We start from the raw sequence: 21,837 nt of genomic DNA on the forward strand, positions 1-21,837 counted from the left end.
TCTTTTTACCTAGATTTTATAAACACCAGTAGATAAGGTTGCTCTTCTCTGCTGTATAAAAACTGAAAAAATATCATCCTTTTTAAAAAGAAAGAAAGAAAAGGAAACCAATTTCTTCATTACCTGAATTCACTAGACTTGTGAATATAGAAAAATTTTTCCCACAGAAAGCTAAGCTCAAGCTAAGAGGGGCCAGAAGGGAACAAGGGAGGTGGCCTACAAAAACATTCCAAGAAACACAAAGGCAGGGCACGTCACATCACAGGGGCTGCAAGCTTGGGTTTTGTGTGAAGGAACAAAGGAGGCAGAGCAAACACTCTCATTGAAAGAAGGATTGACACTCCTATGCAATCTCCACCAATATCAAGAAACCAGAAGGAGAAGTGGAGAAGGTTTTACCAAGCAAGCGAGTACTAGAGGGATGCTGGACATTAAGAACAGACATGGTATACTCTAAAGGCAAACAGATCAGGGCAATCAGGATGATGTCTCCTGAAAAAACTTTCAATGTCACGTCCTAAGAAACCAACTAATGTTAAGTAAGTTACTGAATATATCTAAATAAAGAAGAGGCAAATTACAGAATCTATGTGAAAACCATACCAAGTTAGCATGGTTGGGCTCCCCTAGGCTAGCCTTAAATAACGGTAAAAGAAACCAGGTCTGTTGTGTTCTGGAAGGTCTCAAACATGTTCCTTCTATCTGACACACTGGGACGTGTGTTCCAGCAGAGTAGGGCAATTAAATTTCTTTCAGAATGACAGAGTGAGTCAGTAGTCAAAAGAAATTCTTTTGGAATATATTTTGGCAATATTGCTTCATTGGGATTTAGAGGTTCACTTTCACTGTACTAGATGATTACCGTGATGGTTCTTCATGGATGTTCCCAATCATTCTATCAGTTCAAAAAATCAGTCAAGCATGATAGCCCATACCTGTAATCCCAGTGCTTTGGGAAGCTGAGGCAGGCAGATTACTTGAGACCAGGAGTGCAAGACCAAGCTGGGCAGCGAGACTCTGACTCTATTAAAAAAAAAAAAAAATTTTTACTAACTGTGCAAGGTGGCAAATGCCTGTAACCCAACTACTCAGAAGGCTGAAGCAGTAGGCTTGCTTGCATCGAGGAGTTTGAGACTACAGTGAGCTATGGTCAGGCCTCTGCACTATAGCCTGGGCAACAGCAAGATACTGTCTCTAAAAACAAAAGGCTCAAAAACTCAGATACACGAAATGGAGATTCACTGGAAATTTATCTTTAATTTTTTATTTTTTTGAGTTGGAGTATCACTCTGTTGCCCAGGCTGGAGTGGAGTGGCACACTCATGGCCACCCCAGCATCGAACTGCTGGGCTCCAGTGATCCTTCTGCCTCAGGCTTCCAAATATTCTAAGTAGCCAGAACTATAGGCATGTGCTACCACACCTGGCTAATTTTTGATTAATTGTAGATACAAGGTCTCACCAAGTTGCCTGGGCTGGTCTCGAACCCGAGGACGTAGGCAATCCACTTGCCTCAGCATCCCAAATTGCTGGGATTACAGGCTGAGCCACTGAGCCTGGCCTGGGATTTGTTAAAGAAATGTTTCATAGAAAAAAAATTAAAAGTTTTGTGTTTTTCTAAGTCAGTCTTATAAACAGTATTTCTTTTTTTTTTTTTTTTGGTCTTTTTATATGTCTAGAAAAGTGAGGGCTGCTACCAGTTGTGACTGACATGTTTATGCTGTTGATGGAAATCCAAATCCAAATTCTGAAGCAGCAAAAAGCGGCAGTGACACTGTGCTACACACGCCCTTCACGCTGACTTAAGAGTTTTTTGGGGAAGCCCTACTTTAAAATTTTAACAAATTCTGCGTAAAATGTTTCTCCTTGTCTTCAATAATACATAAAAGAATTGAAGATATATAGATGCTATATTTTAATGAAAGAAAGTTAAAAATGAAATGCTTGCAACCTACATAACTATAATTAACATTTTAAAAGTTATTCATTCATCCATCCATCTATCCCCTCGACAAGTAATCCAGTCAAGGAGTGGAGACACAGAGGAGAATGAGAAAGGTCTCAGGGAGGTGACAATCTTGCAGGGGTGACAAAACAGTGGACAAGTAATTCAAAGTGTGATGTGTGTCACAAAGGACAAATGAAGGGTGACTTAATCTAGACTGGTGGATATAGAAAAGTTTTACCCACAAAAAGTTATGCTTAAATTAAGAGGGGCCAGAGGAGAATGAGGGAGATAGTCCACAGGGAAGGGGATGGTGAAGGTGTCCCAGAGCACAAAGAACATGACGGAGAGAAAGTGCTTGAAGAAGTGTAGGCCAAAGGATCCCACCTCATCCTGAGGGCAACAGGAAGCCTCTGGAGGGCTATTAGCAAGGGAAGGATTTAATTTGCACTTTTAAAATATTTCATTTTATAATGAAACAGATACAGAAAACAAACTATGACATGGGGAATTATTATAAGGCAATCACCCTTATAACCACCATCCAGATCAGCTGCCTTAAAAGCTTTCCATGCACCTCTTCCTAATCACAGCTCCTTCCTCCTCCCAAAACTAACCAGTATCTTGGGTTTTTGTTTTGGTTTTTTGGGTTTTTTTTTTTGAGCTGGAGTCTCACTCCATCGCCCAGGATGGAGGGGGCCATGGCACACTCACAGCCACTCCAGCATCGACCTGCTGGGCCCAGGCGATCCTCTTACCTCAGCCTTCCAAGTAGCCGGAACTAAAGGTGTGCACTACCACATCTGGCTAATTTTTTGATTTATTGTAGAGATGAGTTCTCGCCAAGTTGCCCTGACTGGTCTCGAACTGCAGGTTCAGGCAATCCATTCACCTCAGCCTCCCAAAGTGCTGGGTTTACAGGCTGAGCCACCAAGCCCGGCCCACTATCTTGAATCTTATAGAAATCACTTGCTTGCATTTCTTTATGGTTTTTCACACAAATATAAATCTGTAGACACTGTATTATGAACTCTAGATTTAACATACTTGATGGATTTTAATTCATTAACATTCTTAACCTTCTTAAATCTTAAAGTGTACCATTTTTGGTTGGTCAGAGTCTCTCAAAGTCTTTTTTGACTTATCTTTTATAGATTTCTTGTTATCTGCATGTCCAGATATTTCAGGACCAGCGTTCTGAGCAGGAGAGTGATGTGACTCAAAGTGTGTCAATGGAAAATGACTTTGATGGCTCTGTTGAGTATGTACTCATCTTGGAAGAGATCAATGCCAGGGAGGCCAATTAGAAAACAAATGCAATGGTTAAGGGGAGAGAAAATGAGAATTTGAATTAGTGTAGTGAATAAGGAAATGGGAAGATTAGTACAACTATAAGTAACACTGATATCAAACCATTGGCTGGACTTTATAACCAGCTGAATGTGGGAGGTGAGAAAGAAGGAAGTAGAAAGTTGAGTTTAAGATTTCTAGTCATAGTGAAAAATCTTGAAAGAAGGCACTGGGTGAAAAGTAGCGGATTTACTTTTAAGACTTTACATGACTTTGGGAGGCCAAGGTGAGGGGATTGCCTGAGTCCACGGGTTCGAGAAGAGCCTGGGCAACTTGGTGAGACCTCGTTTCTACAATAAATCAAAAAATTAGCCCAGCGTGGTAGTGCACGCTTGTGGTTCCAGCTGCTTGGAAGGTTGAAGCAGAAGGATCAGCGGAGTCCAGCAGGTCAGCCCTGGGGTGGCCATGAGCATGCCATTGCACTCCAGCCTAGGCGACGAAGTAAGATTCCAACTAAAAAACAAAAAAGAGAGACCTTACATGTATAATCCTATTTAATCTTCAAAAGATCTATGAGAAGGGCAAAATCATCTCAGTGTTTAGATAGATTGAGGCACAAAAGGTAACATACCCTGCCAAAAGTGGTAGACTCACCAAGAAGAAATAAAAATAGCCAAGCATGGTAGCACGCCTGTAGTTCTGGCTACTTGGAAGGCTGAGACAGAAGGATTGCCGGCGCTCAACAGATCAAAGCTGGAGTGGCCATAGACGTGCCACTGTGCTCCAGCCTGGGCAATGGAGTGAGATTCTAACTTAATAAATAAACTAATTAATTAATTAATTAAAATATTCGTCCTTTGTGTATCAGCATTGCAAAAAATCTAGCAGACAGTTGGACATGAGAAATTAAAATCAGAGCGCCAGTAATAATCCACATAGTGGCTTTACCTGAAGTTACCAAGAAAATGAATTTGTTCCCTTCTTTAACATACTGCAGAGCACCATAAAATCTACTCAATACATCTGTAAAGTCTTGTAAACTCTAGAAAGTAAGAATGATCCCCTGGCTCAGTGATCAGTTCCAATTGATGCTAATGACTCATTCCAATGTTTCAGTAGTATTTTGTTAACATATGATACATTCACAAGTTAGTTCCTAAACTATATTCTGGGAGTAATTCATGATACAGAATTTTCTTGTATTGCCAAGAATACAACTCTGATTCTACATGGGAATCCATGCCATACACTTAAGATCTGGGGGAGAGGAAATGTAACGCTATCTGTGCTTCAAAACACAATCACCCTCCACACAGGGCTCGCTGTGAAAATAAATACTTTCAGCACTTGGCTGATAAACCTCAGGTCTGTGGCTGAACTTATTAGTTGCTATTATAATAAACACTGTTATCATCATTTAAAAAAAAATGATATCCCAGGATCATCTAATATATTTCCTGTGCCAGACTTGGCATCAGTCATTTCTTTAAGAAGCTTCTCTCATAATGGGAAACATCATTTCAATATGAGGATACTCAATACTATTAGGTTGGCCATTGTTTCTAGGCCTTTTCAGTGGACAGAGATGGCATATAATCACTTCACTGAATTTATACATCCATGAATATAAGTATACTGTGAATACGTGGAATGCGAAAAAAAAAAAAAGGAATCAAGAATCAATTTAAATTTCTGTTCTGAGCAATTCAAGGAGTGGTATTGCTATTTGCCAAGGTGGGGAGAACTGCAGGAGAAGCAAGACTGGGGAGGTCATAGAAGTTTGGTTTGTACAAGTTACAACTGAGATGCCTGTTAAACCTCTGAGCAGAGGCACCAGGTAACCAGACGAATATAAGAAGGAGGAATTCAGCAGAAAAGTCAAGACTGGGATAAATCTGGAGTTGCCAGCCTCATGGGTGGTGGCAAAGCCGTGACTGGGTGGAATCACCTAGGGTGGCACTTACCCATGTTATATTTTTTTTCCTTAGTTCAGGGTGTCAATTACTTGACTATGTTTTTTTTTCTTAGTTCCCTCCTAACACCACCAGCTGAAATTATCTTACTCCTTTACTTCTTTCTCTAGTTCCTGCACTAGCAAATAAGCCCATGAGTGGGCGCCAACACTGCAAAATCCCCAGAGCCTAGAGTGCCTGATGCATGGTAGGTCCTCAAGAGATATTTCTTGAATAAGTGAATAAATTGGGTTGGGTCGTTTCATTTGGCCACGCAATAGCAACAGGTGACATTTATTAAACTCCCATGAGGAGCTGACATTGTTTGATTTAATCTCTACAATAACCCCTATGAGGCAGGTGTTATTTTTGTCATTTCAAATAGGAAAACGAATCACAGAGAGGTGAAGCCGTTTGTCCCAAGTCTCAAAGATAGAGCGGGCAGGGCCAGGATGTGAATTAGGTGCCAAAACACCCAAAAGTTTTTTTTGGGGGGGGGGGGACGAGGCCCTGGAGCAGATGCCACCGGCAGTTTCTGCCTCCCCATTCGCCCACCAATTGCAGCATCATGTGAATCAGGGAAGCCAGGACACGTGGCTTGAGTCCCACCCGAGCACCCACCGGGGAGTCTGATCAAATGGGTGCCGGCCTCACTTTCCCCATCTGGCCCCCATAGACGGCTACCTGCACCAGAGTCATGTACGGGAAGCCCAGCTCCCATAGCACCATGAGCACCCGTGGCAGCGACTCCTGGGAAGCCTCTGTCACGTGCTCCATGGCACACTCTCGCACACTCTTTATTCTTGAAGAAAAGTAACATACCTGGTAAGCAACTTCTCCTCTCACTGAATCCATGAAGCCGCTATCAGTTGGATAAAGAGCACAGGCAAACATAAAATCCTGCCATATCTAGTGAATCAAATAAAAGACAATAAGGCATTTCCATAAGCTTCAGTGCAGAAAGAAAGTCATTCTGAGCTCTGAGGATTGTTTTTTAAACATTTGAAAAATTAAGTTAGCTTGATGAGTGTGATCATTTCAACACCGCTATACATAAGGGTACTGAGGAAAGAGGCTCTCAGACCTCAGAACTTTCCAGAACTGCACAATACTGTATGGAAGGAAATCTGAGAAAAGAAAATATTAGGCAGGTATATATATATTTTTAAAAAGGGACGAGAGGAGAATTCAAAAAAGGAAAGAGTGAGTGTGCTGAGGTGAAACAAAATGACGCTTCCCCCCCAGCCCCTCCTCACTCCTAATTTATTCCAGTTTTCACCAGACACTTGGTGTTGAAAGATGTACCACATTGTTAAGAATCATACTTCATTTATATTGTAATTCACTTTTCAAGGCCAAACAGATTACTACATGTACAATTTAGTAATGAACCCATGTAAATCCCTCCCTAAGTAAGGTGTGTCATGCAATAATTAACACCACAGCCCCTGAAACAGCCTGAGTAAGAATCTTGATTCCACCACACGCAAACTGTGTGAGTTTGGGCAAAATATTTAACTTGCCCATGTGTCAGTTTCCTTATCTGTAATTGGGGATAGAAAACAATGGTAACTACCTCATTAGATAGGCACGAAGAGAAAATAAAATGATATGTGCAGAGCCTTTAGAACAATGCCGACACTCAATGAATATTATAGAATATTGTCAGCCAGGTGCCGTAGCTCATGCCTATAATCCCAGCACTTTGGGAGACTGAGGTGGGAGGATGGCTTGAGCCCATGAGTTCGAGACCAGCCTGGGCAAGTACCTCGTCCCTACAAAAAATAAAAAAATTAGCCAGGTGTGGTAGCGTGTGTCTGCAGTCCCGGCTATTCAGAAGGCTGAGGTGGAAAGAACACCTGAGTCCAAGGTCAAGGCTGCAGTGAGCTGTGATCATGCTGCTGTACTTTAGCCTGGGTGACAGAGTGAGACCCTGACTCAAAAAAAATAATTATCATTATTATCATGATCATCAGTGTAATCATTGTTATTTTAATTCCTACTCCTATTTTACAACTGTATTATTAGAACAGAATATATTTCCTTTGTTTAATTGTCACCATTGCAAAACATGTTCAAAGTATTTAATAACAATAGTAGCCGGGCTCAGTGGCTCAGCCTGTAATCCCACGCCTTTGGGAGGCTGAGGTGAGTGTTTTGCCTGAGCCCACGGGTTCGAGACCCGCCTGGGCAGGCGAGACCTCATCTTGACAATCAATCAAAAAATTAGCCAGGCGTGGTAGTGCGCACCTGTAATTCCGGCTACTCGGAAGGCTGAGGCGGAAGGATCGCCGGAGCCCAGCAGGTCGAGGCTGCGGTGGCTGGGAGCAGCCACTGCACTCCAGTCTGGGCAACAGAGTGAGACTCCAACTCAAAAAAAAAAAACCAAAACAAAAACAATAGTAAGTACATCTTTTCTTTACTAATTTTATTATTTTTCTTCTCTCCATGTTTTATCAGAGTGCCTTCAAGTTGAATTTTTAAAATATTTAGTTTTCTTTTTTTGTGCATACCTACATATGACAAAGAAAATTACAAAGTTCTGGGCTGGGTGTGGTGGCTCACACCTGTAATTCCAGCACTTTGGGAGGCCGAGGCAAGAGGATTGCCTGAGCCCAGGGGCTTGAGATCAGCCTGGGCAACCTGTCAAAAATCTCATTTCTACAGTAAATCAAAAAATTAGGTGGGCATGGTAGTGCACACCTGTGGTTTCAGGTACTTGGAAGGCTGAGGCAGAAGGATTGCCTGAGTTCCGTAGGTGGAGGCTGTTGTGGCCATGAGCATGCCACTGCACTTCAGCCTGGGTAACAGGGTGGGACACTGACAGGAAGGAAGGAAGGAAGGAAGGAAGGAAGGAAGGAAGGAAGGAAGGAAGGAAGGAAGGAAGGAAGGAAGGAAGGAAGGAAGGAAGGAAGATGTTGGGAGATACAAACTTAGATATAACCAATATATAGAATGCCTATCATTTTAAAATAATTCTGATAGTTGCCATCATCTCTGGCTCTGGGTTTACAAGATGCTGTTTATTCCTTTATCAGAAAACGGAACATCATTCCTGGCTCTGAGAAATAAGGAGCAATATCATTCATTCAGAACACTGTGGGTCAAGCTTATAATATAGTAACTTAACAATATGCAAAATGCTATCAACTACTCACCATTATTCCTAGTTTGTCACAGAGGTCATAGAACTCATCTTGCTCATAAATTCCTCCTCCCCAAACCCGGAGAGTATTCATGTTAGCATCCACAACAGACTGTAAGAGGAGTTGTAGCCTATAGACAAAATTTTATAAAGAAATGCTGATTTGGAAATTTTGGAATTTTTTTAAAAAAGACTTAAAAAGCAGTATGTGGTAGATAAGCACGTTTCAAGTCACTGTTAGAAAAACACTTTAAAATCATGATGATGGCCGGGCTTGGTGGCTTAGTCTCTAGTCCCAGCACTTTGGGAGGCTGAAGTGAGTGGATTGCCTGAGCCCATGTATTCAAGACCAGCCTGGGCAACTTGGTGAGACCTAGTCTCTACAATAAATCAAAAATTAGCCAGGCGTGGTAGTGCACACCTGTAGTTTCGGCTACTTGAAAGACTGAGGCAGAAGGATCGCTAGAGCCCAGCAGGTCAATGCTGGGGTGGCCTTGAGTGTGCCACTGTACTCCATCCTGGGCAACAGAGTGAGAGTCCAACTCAAAGAAAAAAAATCATGACGATTTAGATATAATTCCAATTAAATAAAATGAGATAAAGTTATATACACATTAATTGTAACCACATAAAACAAATGGAAAAAATATGAGTGATATCTTTTTTTTTGCTTTCTAAACTTTCAGTAATGCTATTATGCTATTTTTAAAATTGAATTTTGTTTTATGTATATTCCAATAGAAGAATACAGTTGTAAGCCTTGGAAAGTATGTGCTAATTTCACGTAACTATTTCAAACTATTAAACAAAATCAAAGTTTGAATATTAGTGCCTAGCTCACCCCAATTTCTCCAGTGCCGTACTTTTTTCTCTAGTAAATTTCCTTTCTACTTTTTCCACTTCCTATTCACATTAGCCTCAGGACAATCTAGAAAGTTATAGTCAGTTTGAAAGCACGTACTCACGCTCCTTCCCCAGAACAATGCCCAGGAGTAAATTAGGAAGCCAAATAACAGGCTGCTCAGGGACTGAGAGCACTGTGGGCTCAGGAGAGAGGCACCAGGGCAGGGTTACTATGTGGCCTACACGGACTGAACAGCTGCAGCCAGCCCACACGGGAAGGGGAGAGGAGCATGAGAAATGAAAAAAAATAGAGCAAATCATCCTGTGTTTGTATCTGGAGAAAAATTTCATTTTCTTATAAAATCTAAAATAATATACACATTTTAAAATTAAAGAGAATTAATATAACTTTTGGCAAAATTAGAGGTTAGATACTGACCACATTTACATTCTAAACATCAAATAATATATGACAATTTATACATTTGTAAATAAGCTAAAATGTTAAATGATAAATTACAATGTGTTTATTTTCACTTTATAAATTTTATTTTTACTAGCACAAAGATAGACATTTATACACCCAATTAGAAAATATTATTTTCATCTAAAGTTCTATTCTCAAAACCTCAAAAAACACATTTAATTTTTTTCCAGATCTAACATTTTTTGAGATTTTGTTTCTAAATAAAATTTACCATGTATATTTAAGTATATGACATGCTGTTATGGGATACATAGAGATAGGAAATTGGTTCACTATAGTGAGCCAAATTAACATATTCATCTCACATAGTTGCTCTTTTTTGTATGACAAGAGCGCTAAAATCTGCCTGTCTTGTGTGAATTCCATACATAGAACAATTTTTCCTTATAATCCTCATGCTGTATATTCCATCTCTAAACTTGTTCTTACTACATATCTGCTACTTTGTATCCTCTGATCCTCCCTGTTTCCTTCCTCTCATAGACAAGTTTTTTTTTTTAGTTATTTTGTTAAGATAAAAGTAAAAAAATATGCAAATCCTAACAGAAAATCTTTTAAAACCATGCTCAAAAATATGTAAGGTATTCTTTTAAAAATGGAAAAAATTGCATTTAATAATCTTTTATTTTTCATGGACTAGATATCCAAAATGTGAGTTAGTCACTTTCTTCTTTCTCCAGCATAAATATATAATAGTTTTCTAAAACTTGAATGGCTTCAACAGTCTTAAATAGCTTAGCTGTGAGATCATCTATAGCCCAGGAGAATGGAATATATGATTTTAAAATCCTGTCTATTCTATACTTTCCATCATCTAGAATTCTATATAATGTCAGTCCTCTGGGACTAAAGAAAGCAAAAATGAATACATCTTAAGCTTTGTGGGCTAATTTTAAAAGGAACAGGAAAAGAAAGACAGTAACTTACAAGTCAGAGGTTACTCGGTCCTGAAACACATCTGCTGGGATCCAGTTAGAGCCTTTCAGGAATATGGGCAATCCATTAATTTTGAAGTAGAAACTCAGACCAGGAGATCCTTTTATGGGTTCTTGTATAAGTTCCACTGTCCTAAAATAAACCTGTAATGAACAGCATTAAATACTGAATATCAGATTAAAAACAAGCAAAATGGATTTTTTAAGAAAAGGAAGCAGCCTTTTGGAAAAACTTACATTCACCAGAGTTTAACGCTAATTTTCATATATACTATGAAGCACTTAATGTGGAAATGCACACTTCAGAAAGTATATATATACAAATTAATGCTAACATCTGTTTTTAATCTTTTGAAAGAAAAACACAGAAGCCATTAAAGAGTAAAATATATTGTCCTCTTCATGAATTAGGCATTTGTAATTACATCAAAAGAAAAAATAAATTTGAATATAGTATTTCAAAATTAAAACAAAAACTGATGCTATTTCATCAGAATAGGAAAAAAAAAAACCCATCAGTTAAACTGAAACATCTTTGAAAAACACATTCTCATTTCAGTGTTGTTAAAATGTGCCAAAATGTGCACTTTATAATCAAAGAAATATAGCACAAGACATGTTATAGTTTCACATCTTTTCAATCTTAATAGCACATTACTATAAAATCACTTTGTTTAATGGGTAATTTAACCTCAACCAATTATCACATCAAATTCAACGTTTGAGAGTGCTCTGGTTTGTCGCCTGGAGATGTCCAAACTGTACTAATGAACGAAGATGGCGGGGAGTGTTGGAAAGCCCACCCTCCAGTGCTGTCCGTGCTCCGTAAGAGGAAGTACAGGCTCTGTCCAAGACACCCTAGCCAGGTTTCCCCACAGTGAAGCATGGGCAGCATGACCCTGGGCAGAGAAGCTCTGACTTTCTTCTCCCTATCTCATATTCTTGCCAGCCATAAACTGAATCAAGGAATAAGTGACACAATTCTACACCAATGAAGCCTAACTTTCAACCAAAATCACATACTTCTTATTTAATTAAAAAAAAAAAAATCAATAAAGGCCAGGCTTGATGGCTCAGCCTGTATTCCCAGCACTTTGGGAGGCAGTGGTGAGTGGATTGCCTGAGCCTGCAGGTTAGAGACCTGCCTGGACAACTTGGTGGGACCCCATCTCTACAATAAATCAAAAATTAGCCGGGCGTGGTAGTGCGCGCCTGTAATTCCAGCTACTCGGAAGGCTGAGGCGGAAGGATTGCCAGAGCCCAGCAGGCGGAGGCTGTAGTGACTGGGAGCGGCTACTGCACTCCAGTCTGGGCGACAGTGAGACTCCAACTCAAAAAAAAAAAATCAGTAAGTGAATTAGTCAAATTATTTCATGTGATAAAAATACTCATCATTCTTCTACTTTCTGATCCTTGACCTTATTTATATGACATGACAAACAATATCAGAATTAACTGTATCTTGTGTGTCTTGGAGAAGACAGAATATGACCAGGATGAGAAGAATCTTGACATAGGAATACCACCCTTGCTTTAGTGTTGCAAAATGTGCAGAATGCATAGTGATTTTCAGAGGGAAATTTTAAAACACCTTGCTGGTGGGTTCAAACATCCAGAACAGTGAGTGCTTCTGAGTGTGGCCTGGAAACCACAGGAAAAGTTTTCAGGGTGTCCTTGTGTTCAAAGCTATTATCATAATAAAGTTAAAATATTATTTCCCTTTATACCTCTCACTCTCTAAATGTCAGTGGAATTTTCTAGGACTAAATGATGTGTGATGACTTCAACACTCTGTTGGCTAATGGGATGTGTGCTGTGTATTCTGGTGTGGTTCGTTCTGAAGTAGAGGTCTGGGGTATGAAGCAGTGTATCTTCAGAGATTACCTCAGTTTGCTCTCAGTACTTTTACTGTGCCCTTACTAGCTGTCTTTAGCTATTCCTGCTGTAATCTCTGTAGGTCACTGTTATTCAATAAATTCTTATTTTGAACCCCAAAGTTTCCCTTGCAATCTACACAGAAACACAAAAAAGACTACATACTGTTTGTTAATTTGTCTAAGTAATATCTTTACATTTTCAAACAGAAACAAATTTTAATTAATACTGCTTTAGGATTTAATACTATTTTGTCTCATTCTAAAGAATTTAGAAAATTTTAAATTTTTAAATTTAAATAAGAAAATGTATCTATAATACACATATTTCTAATTTAAAGATGAGTTGTTAAAATAGGATTAGAAGGCTTACATTCTCAACCTACATCTGTGGCTTTCTACATCTAAAAATGATGAAAAAATGAAAGTAACATACCAAAAAATCTTTTGGTTCATGGAAGGGAAGAATCTACTCCTAAGAAACTGATTGAAATTATAAATAAGAAATGAAATTATAATGAAAGCTGTCTTTCTTTCAGCTGTAAAGATGTTAATAATTTACCTTGTGTTTTACGGAATGAAATATTTTAAAGTGATATTTATGGTGCCAGTTCAGTCACAGTGTCCCACTGAAGCCAATCATTCGCAGTATAAAGAAAAAGAAATTGAATATTTAAACTTAGGCAAACATTGTTTATTACATCTTTTCAAACCAGAAATGAAGAAGCCACTTACAGGGTTAGTGAGTTATGCAGCACTGGTTGGAGATGTACACATACTAGCTAAGAGAGAGAGTTATGCTGTTGACACTGCAGCACCCTACAGGATGAAAAGTCAGTAAGAGAAATCACAGCACTGACACTTTGCAATGACACAGTAACTGATTAAGCTGCCATATGAAGACTGACTTGACATCTTATCTGAAAAATCATACTTTTGCTTTACAAATGGGTGGATCTCCAGATATTGCTGGACTTGCTGTTTTGCATGTATTTTTCTGTTATCAGTACAATCAAAGAAAATCTTTTTTTTTTTTTTTTTTCGGGGTTGCCTAGGCTGGAGTGCAGCATAATCACCGCTCACTGCAGCCTTGATTTCCTGGGCTCAGGCGATCCTCCCTCCTCAGCCTCCTGAATAGCTGGGACTTGCAGATTTGTGCCACCATACCTGGCTCAATTTTGATTTCTTGTAGAGACAGGGTCTCATTATGTTGCCCAGGTAGATCTTGAACTCCCAGGCTCAAGAAATTTTCCCACCTTGGCCTCCCAAAGTGCTGGAATTACAGGTGTGAGCCACTGCATCCAGCCCATCAAAGAAGATCTTTTATGTGAATTTTTGGCAACAAAATACAAAAGGTGCTGAAATATTCAAAGTACTGAATAATTTTTTGAATCTTAAAGTTATCCTAATACTACTACTTTAACATTTGCACTGATGTCACAAACGCAGTGGTGGGTGTCCTAGCAGGAATCAAGGAAGTAACTCCAGACAATGCTGGTAGCCATTATATCTTTCACCTTCATGCATTTGCAGAAAAAAAAGCCAGTTTCACTTAAGAATGTCATTGATGAAATAGTAAATGTTATTTATTTTATCACATCTTAACCCTGAGTACTTAATATTCTGTGTGATGACATGGGCAATACTCATAAAGCACCATTCACGATGGAGATCTTGAGAAAAAGCCTGTGGGCCATTATTAGAGTTGTTAGCTGAATTAGCCATCTTGTCGTGAAACTCCATTTTCACTTGGTAGAAAGACTGATAGACTAACTATGTTTTTCAGACTTGGATACCTGATTTTTTTTTTTTTTTAAATGAATGAAGTAGGCCGGGTGAGATGGCTCACACCTATAATCTCAGCACTTTGGGAGACTGAAGTGAGAGGACTGCCTTGAGCCAACAGGTTCAAGACCAGTCTGGGCAATTTGGTGAGACCTCATCTCTACAATAAATCAAAAAATTAGCCAGGCATGATTGTGCATGTCTGTAATTCCAGTTACTTGGAAGGCTGAGGCAGAGGAATTACCAAAGTCCATCAGATTGAGGCTGTGGTGACCATGAGCACTTCAGCCTGGGCGACAGAGTGAGACTCCAACTTAAAAAAAAAAAAAGAATGAAGTGAGCCTATCACATCAAGGAAAATGGCTGACAGCATTTGTAGCCAAGAATAAAATTCAAACTTTCAAGTAAAAATTAGGACTTGGAAAAGCTTGTATCCACTGCCATAAGCTTGAGAGCTTCCCAATACTTAAAAACTTTTCAGATGACATCAGTGGTGATATCTACACATGTGGATGCAATATTGTAGAATGAAGCATATCAACATTTGGAAGATCTGTAACTCTCAGGAAATCAACATTTTTCAATAACCAGTGCATTATATTATAATATCACAAATGCGTAAAGGATTCTTGGCAGTGCAAGACAGATTGATGGATTTTAATGTAACAGAAACATAAAAAGTTCATTGAAATGGCTCAAGTTGCAACTAACCTTTAAGAAACTACCACTTAAGTTTTTGTGTAGTATCAAAGAATATCCAGAATTATCTGAAAAGATGATTATTATTCCCTTTTCCAATTATACATCTGTGTTAAGTTAGATTTTCTTAATATGTCTCAACCAAAAAAATATTGAAAATTGAATACAGATACAGGTGAGAATCCAGTTGTCTTCTATTAAGCAAGACATTAAAAATATTTGTAAACATGTAAGACAATGTCATTATTCCCATCAAATTTTTCATTTTGTCAATATATGTGTTTTTCATAAAATAAGTAATACATACTAACATGTTATGGGCTTATTGTGTAATAATAGTATTATTTAATAACAATAAGCCCATGATTTAAAATGAATACATATTTAATTTTGTTTTAGTATTTAATATGGTAAATATCAATAAATAAAACCCACGTAAACAAAAAAAACATTGGGGTTCTCAATTTCTGTGAGTGTAAACAGGTTCTGCTTTCAAAAAAAATGTGAGAATCACTAATGTAGAAAATATAACTCATTGATTTCTTAATATCTATTAATGCTATAAATAGTATTAACTATAAAATGCAATACCTTCTAACATGTATTTTCCTATTCTGTGCAAATTTTCTTGGCTAAGAGCAGAGGCTGATGCCTGTAATTCCAGCACTTGGGAAGCCTGAGGCAGGAGGATCGCTTGAGGCCAGGTGTTCGAGACCAGCCTAGGCAACCTAGCAAGAACCCCATCTTTACAAAAAAACTAAAGATTAGCCAGGCTCCGTGGTGCACATCTGCAGTCCCAGCTACTCAGGAGGCTGAGGTGGGAAGATCACTTAAGGTCAGGAGTTCAAGGCTGCAGTGAGCCATGATCACACTACTGTACTCCAGCTTGGGTAAGAGAGCAAGACTAGTCTCTAAATTTTTTTTTTTTTTTTTTGAGTAGGAGTCTCACTCTATCACCCAGGCTGGAGTGCTGTGGCACGCTCATGGCCACCACAGCCTTGACCTGGGCTCAAGTGACCCTTCCACTTCAGCCTTCCAAGTAACTGGAACCACAAGCATGCACCACCACGCTCAGCTAATTTTTATTTTATTTATTTATTTATAGAGACAAGGTCTTGCCAAGTTGCCTCGACTGATCTTGAACCCCTGAACTCAGCCAATCCTCTTGCCTCGGCCTCCCAAAGTGCTGGGATTACAGGCATGAGCCACTGCACCCAGCTAAATTTTTAAAAAATTCTCAAGAAAAGGCGTCTTGCGGGGGGCAGGTAAAAGAAAAAAAAGAAAAAGAAAAGGTCTCTCTCCTTTTCCCCCAACTCCTAGGATAACACTTTTATGACCTGGGCCACAGTAAACCCTAAACCACCTGACAGTGCCTCAGAAGTGAAACAGTAATTATCAGGCGCCCATCCCTCTGGGCATTCTTTGACAGGTTAAAGGCTGGTGTGTCTGTGATAAGTGTCTGTAATTCTCCATGTCCCCTGGCAGTCTTGAAAGTAACATAAAAGCCTTCTACAACAAGGACTTTATTTCAGAGAAAATAATGGATTATAAAAGAGGTTTTTTGAAAAGACCCGAGTGACACATATTTGCATCCAGAGTAAATATATCATCTGCCTATGAGACTAAAATAATTTTTTTACATAACCCAACAAAGCAAATTACTGTCTTTAGAAGAAAAGGTATAAGTACCTAAGAACCTTAAAAAATGTATAGGCATGCAGTTTTAAATCTAAAATGTTTAACTTCTAATTTTTCTATTGCTGAAGGTTTTATTAATTCCTCACTAGATCAATATTTTTTTATTAGCTGCATAAAGATTTCATTTTTAAAATAGAAGGATTAACTTTAAAAGTGCAGGATAGCTGACACATTCTTCCAGTTAGGGATATCTTAACTAAAGGGTTTAAGAGGTACATGACTGATAAGTAAATACTATACTTCTCAGATTTCTTTCTTTGGCAGACCAAACAGATGATATGTAATGAATCATTGATTCATAAACTAAGTGCTGCTTCTCAGCTGTTGGTAATCAGATACTTTAAAAGCTGTAATAGGATCACTGGATTTTCAAAACAGTAATTTTCTTCTTTAAAAAAAAAATTCTAAACATCGTCAAATGTCAAAACTTCTGAAATCATTTCGCTTCTACTACTAAGCATTTTTAGAGACAGCCAAACCCTGCACTTCTCTCTTTGCTCTGAAAAGTGCTCCAGCGTGCAGAAGTATTAAGAAAACAAGCGCTGAGTCTCTACAAATAGCTCTTCTCAAACAGGCCTGTGCAGGACGACACAAGAGACTTCCTTTGTTGTATCCCAGCAGTGGTTGTAGGCAGCACAACAGAAGTTAATAGATGAATGTTTACATCGACACAGATTTTTGGTATTTTTGTGGCCAGATATGTCTCTAGTGTATCCAATATCAAAGAAAATAACTTTTCAATACCCTCTCTTCTATATAACAAAATTAGTTTCCATAGTAATAATGAAATGAAATGAACAATGATAATGTCCAGAAAAGAAATGAAGACTTTGAAATTTTTTTTATTGAACTTTGTATAAAGTTTTAAAACATGCCAGTTGTTTTAAAAAGTAAAGTAAATCTGAGAGCAAAAAAGAAAGAAATTAATGGATCCATATTTTACTATATCAATATATTTTTTAAAAAATAACATACATAATGATTAGTTGTATTAAAAGAATAGCAATATTTGCTATTTTGAAACTTACTTTCTAAAACTCTGTCAATAACTTTCTCAAAATTGGTCTTCTTTAGACATGTATGTTCAATAAAGTGTACAGTCAGACTTGTCAATTTATCTTGTCATAGCTGATGGAAAAACACCTTTTATTAATTTCAACTTAGAAATGTTCTTTCAGGTGAAGCCAAAGATATACACATATTTTAGAAAAGTATTACGTGTAAAAATAAGTTTGGCAGAAATTCATAAAAACTCTACTTCATTGCTGGGCTTGGTGGCTCAGCCTGTAATCCCAGCACTTTGGAAGGCCGAGGCGAATGGATTGCCTGAGTTCATGGGTTCAAGACCAGCCCGGGCAACTTGGCGAAATCTTATCTCAACAATAAATCAAAAATTAGCCAGGCACGGTAGCACACACATGTAGTTCCAGCTAATTGGAAGGCTGAGGCAGAAGGATTGCCGGAGCCCAGCAGGTCGACACTGGGGTGGCCGTGAATGTGCCACTGCACTCCAGCCTGGGCGACGGAGTGAGACTCCAACTCAAAATAATAATAATAACTCTGTTTCACATTAAATTCCAGAAAAATGCAGTAGTGTCCATGCCTTTGTTTCTTTGACATTCATTCAAACTACTTACAAATGCCTCTCGCTTCAAAAAATTCCACTTCTCAAAATATTTCTTATGTAAAATCAGAGAAAATAACTGAATGATCGTGAACACAGACATCATTTGATCCACTGCTTTAGAGCAAGTGGCCAGTTCCCAGGGACATTTAGCAATGCTATTTGGATTTCTCTGGGCAATGTAAAACCAGCATCTTTTTTTTGTTCCTCCTGGCACTCTTTTTCAAAATGTGATTTTCTTTTTCTATGTAAATGTCCATTTCTGTACATTTCCATGTTGCACAGTAAATAGGCTTCACCAAAACTTCTGTGCTCTTCAAAGATTTTTTTTTAAAGCTTAGTATTTCACCATACATTGTTCAAGATAGATCCAGACTATTTGTAAATATGTTTATATCAAATTAAAGTCATCTAAAACTACATCAGGAAAAAAGATAATTCCTAAGAGAAAAGCTTCCCATAGCAGAGAGCAAAATCTGAGCTGATTCACATGTCCACATTTTCTTTGGATTACATGGTACTTCAAAGTTGAGATTAACATTTCAAAATTTGTCTCTACTGTGCCCCAGCTTCATACTGAACCTTCTGTCTTGTCTAGGAATGACATTCTGCAGGCTTTTTCATCAATGAGTTGAGATTGGAAAGAATGAATAAAATTTTTCCTAAGTTCTAAAACAAGTCACACAGGAAAAAGTTTCCAAAAAAGCAAATTATAAAAGGTTCAGAGAGTGATTTACAGGAGGCAGAGATAAAATTTGGGATTTATTTCTTTGATTTTTGCATGGACTTCACTGTTGATGTTGGCCACATCTTTTATCCTGGGCCACAGCACAGGTTTATGAAACAATGATCCAGGTCTTTAAAGTGATCATCTGCGAGTCCCACAGCAATCTTCCCAGAAATACAAGAATGACTTCTTTATTTCTACTTCACCACCTTCTATATGGACCTATGTGACCAACTCACACATTTGATCTGTGTGTTTAAAGTTATCTGGAGTGCTATCAAAAAGAATTCCAAGGTATTTAGTTTTGTGTTCATATCTGCCTCTTCTAAAGAATACCACTTAAATTATGTTTTACTTTGATGCTTTCTTTAGTTTTAAAACAATTAACACATTTAAAAGAATAAATTTTAATCATAAAGATATCATTAAAATCAGTAGACTATTTCTTTTTTTTTTTTTGAGTCGGAGTCTCACTCTGTCGCCCAGACTGGAGTGCAGTGGCCACTCCCGGCTACTGCAGCCTCGACCCACTGGGCTCCAGCGATCCTTCTGCCTCAGCCTTCCGAGTAGCCGGAATTACAGGCACGCGCTACCATGCCCGGCTGATTTTTTGATTTATTGTAGAGATGAGGTCTCGCCAATTTGCCCAGGCAGGTCTCGAACCCGCGGGCTCAGGCAATCCACTCACCTCAGCCCCCCAAAGCGTGTGATTACAGGCTGAGCCACCAAGCCCAAGCTATTTCTTATATGAACTAAAATATGCACTTACCCAGCAAAATTTTACACATCATACCTCCCGGTTCACACCTTTCTCCATTTTAAATTTAAAACATAAAAGTAACTCCAAGAGATCACATAGAATTAAAGTAACTCATGTTGAGTTTCTTCTTTTTGTTATAATCACTGTGCTATTGTTGTTTATTTCTCATCTCCAATACTTTTAAATGCAGGTATGTATAAGGCAGGGAATGGAGACATGAACTATGTTTAAAGCAAGCAGAAAATTCCAAATTGTTATGAACTTGCTTCCAACATGACTATATGAAGCTAAGTCTTCATGTGCCTGGGGATGACTATATAACTAAGAGTAGTCCAAATTAACATTCATATAGAATATAATGTTTATTAAATAATTAATAACAAAATGTGCCAAATTTTTTATCTTTATTTTTTAAATGTGGGATACAATTCACGATTAGGTATACAAATGGTCACTGTACAGGTAAAGTTTGGGCCTGAATTTGGTCCCCACGACTCCTGGTTTGAGATCAGGTACCCTTATTGATGAACTGTGATCCCCCACTCCCCTGGCAGTGTCCTACTACCGCCAACCCCTTTCTTATAGTATTATGATAATTGTTCAGGGTCCGCTTATGAGTGAGAACATGGGAAAATGTGTTAAATTTAAGCCTCTATGCATATTAGTAAAACTCAAGTGTCTAGCCTAGGGTACATAGCAAGACCTCGTCTCTACAAAAAATAAAGACAAAAAAAAAAATAGAATATTGCCTGAGCCCAGGAGATTGAGGCTGTGGTGAGCCAAGATCATGCTACTGCACTCTAGTCTGGGGGACAGAGTGAGACCCTGACCCCCCCCGAAAAACCCCAAAAATTCAAGAGTAACCATACATACAGGTAAAACTTAGATCAGCAAAACATCTGGAGCAAGGGGAAGAGGTAGAAGTATCCTATCACTGGCATTGTTTAGAACTGTCAGTACATAGTAATGATAAAAAACAGCCTGTAGCCTACCTGCAATATATGCACTTCCTGCTTGCTCCCATGACCCATCCTGGCAAAGCCACTGCCTATAGCCATTTTGAAATTTTTAATTAAAATTTCGACAAGGAGGTCAAAAGGAATAACATAATAAATTTCAATCTTAAAGATACGATTGAAATTACAACATTTCATATATGAACTAAAACATGCATTTACCAAGCAAAATATTGTGCATTGTACCTCATAGTTCATACTTTTCTCCATTTTAAATTTAAAACATAAAAGTAACTCTAAGAAATCACATAGAGTTGAAGTAACTCAGGTTGAATAGTGTCCTCAAAAATTCGTGTCCACCCAAAAGTCAAAATGTAACATTATTTGAAAATAAGGTCTTTGCAAATACACTTAGTTAAGATGAGGTCATACCAGGCCCTAATCCAATGACTGGTATACTTATAAGAAAATAAAACACACACACACACACACACACACACACACACACACATACACACACACGATGGTCATACAATGATAGAGACATGAAGTGATGCATTTATAAGCCAAGGAGTGCCTGGGACTGCACTAGAGTCTTTAGAAAGAACATGGCTCTACCAACACCTTGACTTTGGACTTCCAGCCTCCAGAACTGTGAGACAATAAACTATCATAGTTTTAAGTTGCTCAGTTTGTAGTGATTTGTGTGACAGCCCTGGGAAACTAATACAAAAGGAGACATACTTTACAACCTTTGTGAACTCTCAATATGGAAATACCCCTTGATTATTCTAACTTCCAAATTCTTTGGCTATGTACTTTTAAGGTCATTAGACAGTCAAGAGTAGCACTTAGAAAAAATTTCATTGGTGATATGCTATCTTTTTTTTTGCCTTGTGGAATTTGCAAAGATAAAAACAGGAATTTAAGAAACAAAAGACAGAGTCTATAATACTGAGCAATCTATCACAGAAACAAAGAACTGAGTATCACATGTTCTTACTCATTAGTGGACGTTGAACAGTTATCGGAATACTGTATGAAAAGGATTGGCAGTGTGGGAAACTGCCTGGGGGGGAGGGGAGGAGGGCAGGGAGGTGGGATTGGCAGTAGTGGGA

At 38.4% G+C, this 21,837-nt stretch overlaps 1 protein-coding gene across 1 annotated transcript in view; it reads right to left on the bottom strand.

Moving 5' to 3' along the window:
- The window catches only part of MANBA (mannosidase beta), a 101,301-nt gene that overhangs the window by 44,722 nt on the left and 34,742 nt on the right, over positions 1 to 21,837 (bottom strand). Inside the window, exons 7-9 of the mRNA XM_008072083.2 lie at positions 10,589 to 10,740; positions 8,345 to 8,462; positions 6,009 to 6,095 (exon numbers count right to left, since the gene is read on the bottom strand). Of these exons, the coding sequence (XP_008070274.1) occupies positions 6,009 to 6,095; positions 8,345 to 8,462; positions 10,589 to 10,740 (357 nt within the window). The remainder of the gene's footprint in view (positions 1 to 6,008; positions 6,096 to 8,344; positions 8,463 to 10,588; positions 10,741 to 21,837) is intronic.

Source organism: Carlito syrichta, unplaced genomic scaffold (assembly GCF_000164805.1).
Source record: "Carlito syrichta isolate Samal-C Ts95f unplaced genomic scaffold, Tarsius_syrichta-2.0.1 Scaffold314844, whole genome shotgun sequence".
NCBI lineage: Eukaryota > Metazoa > Chordata > Mammalia > Primates > Tarsiidae > Carlito > Carlito syrichta.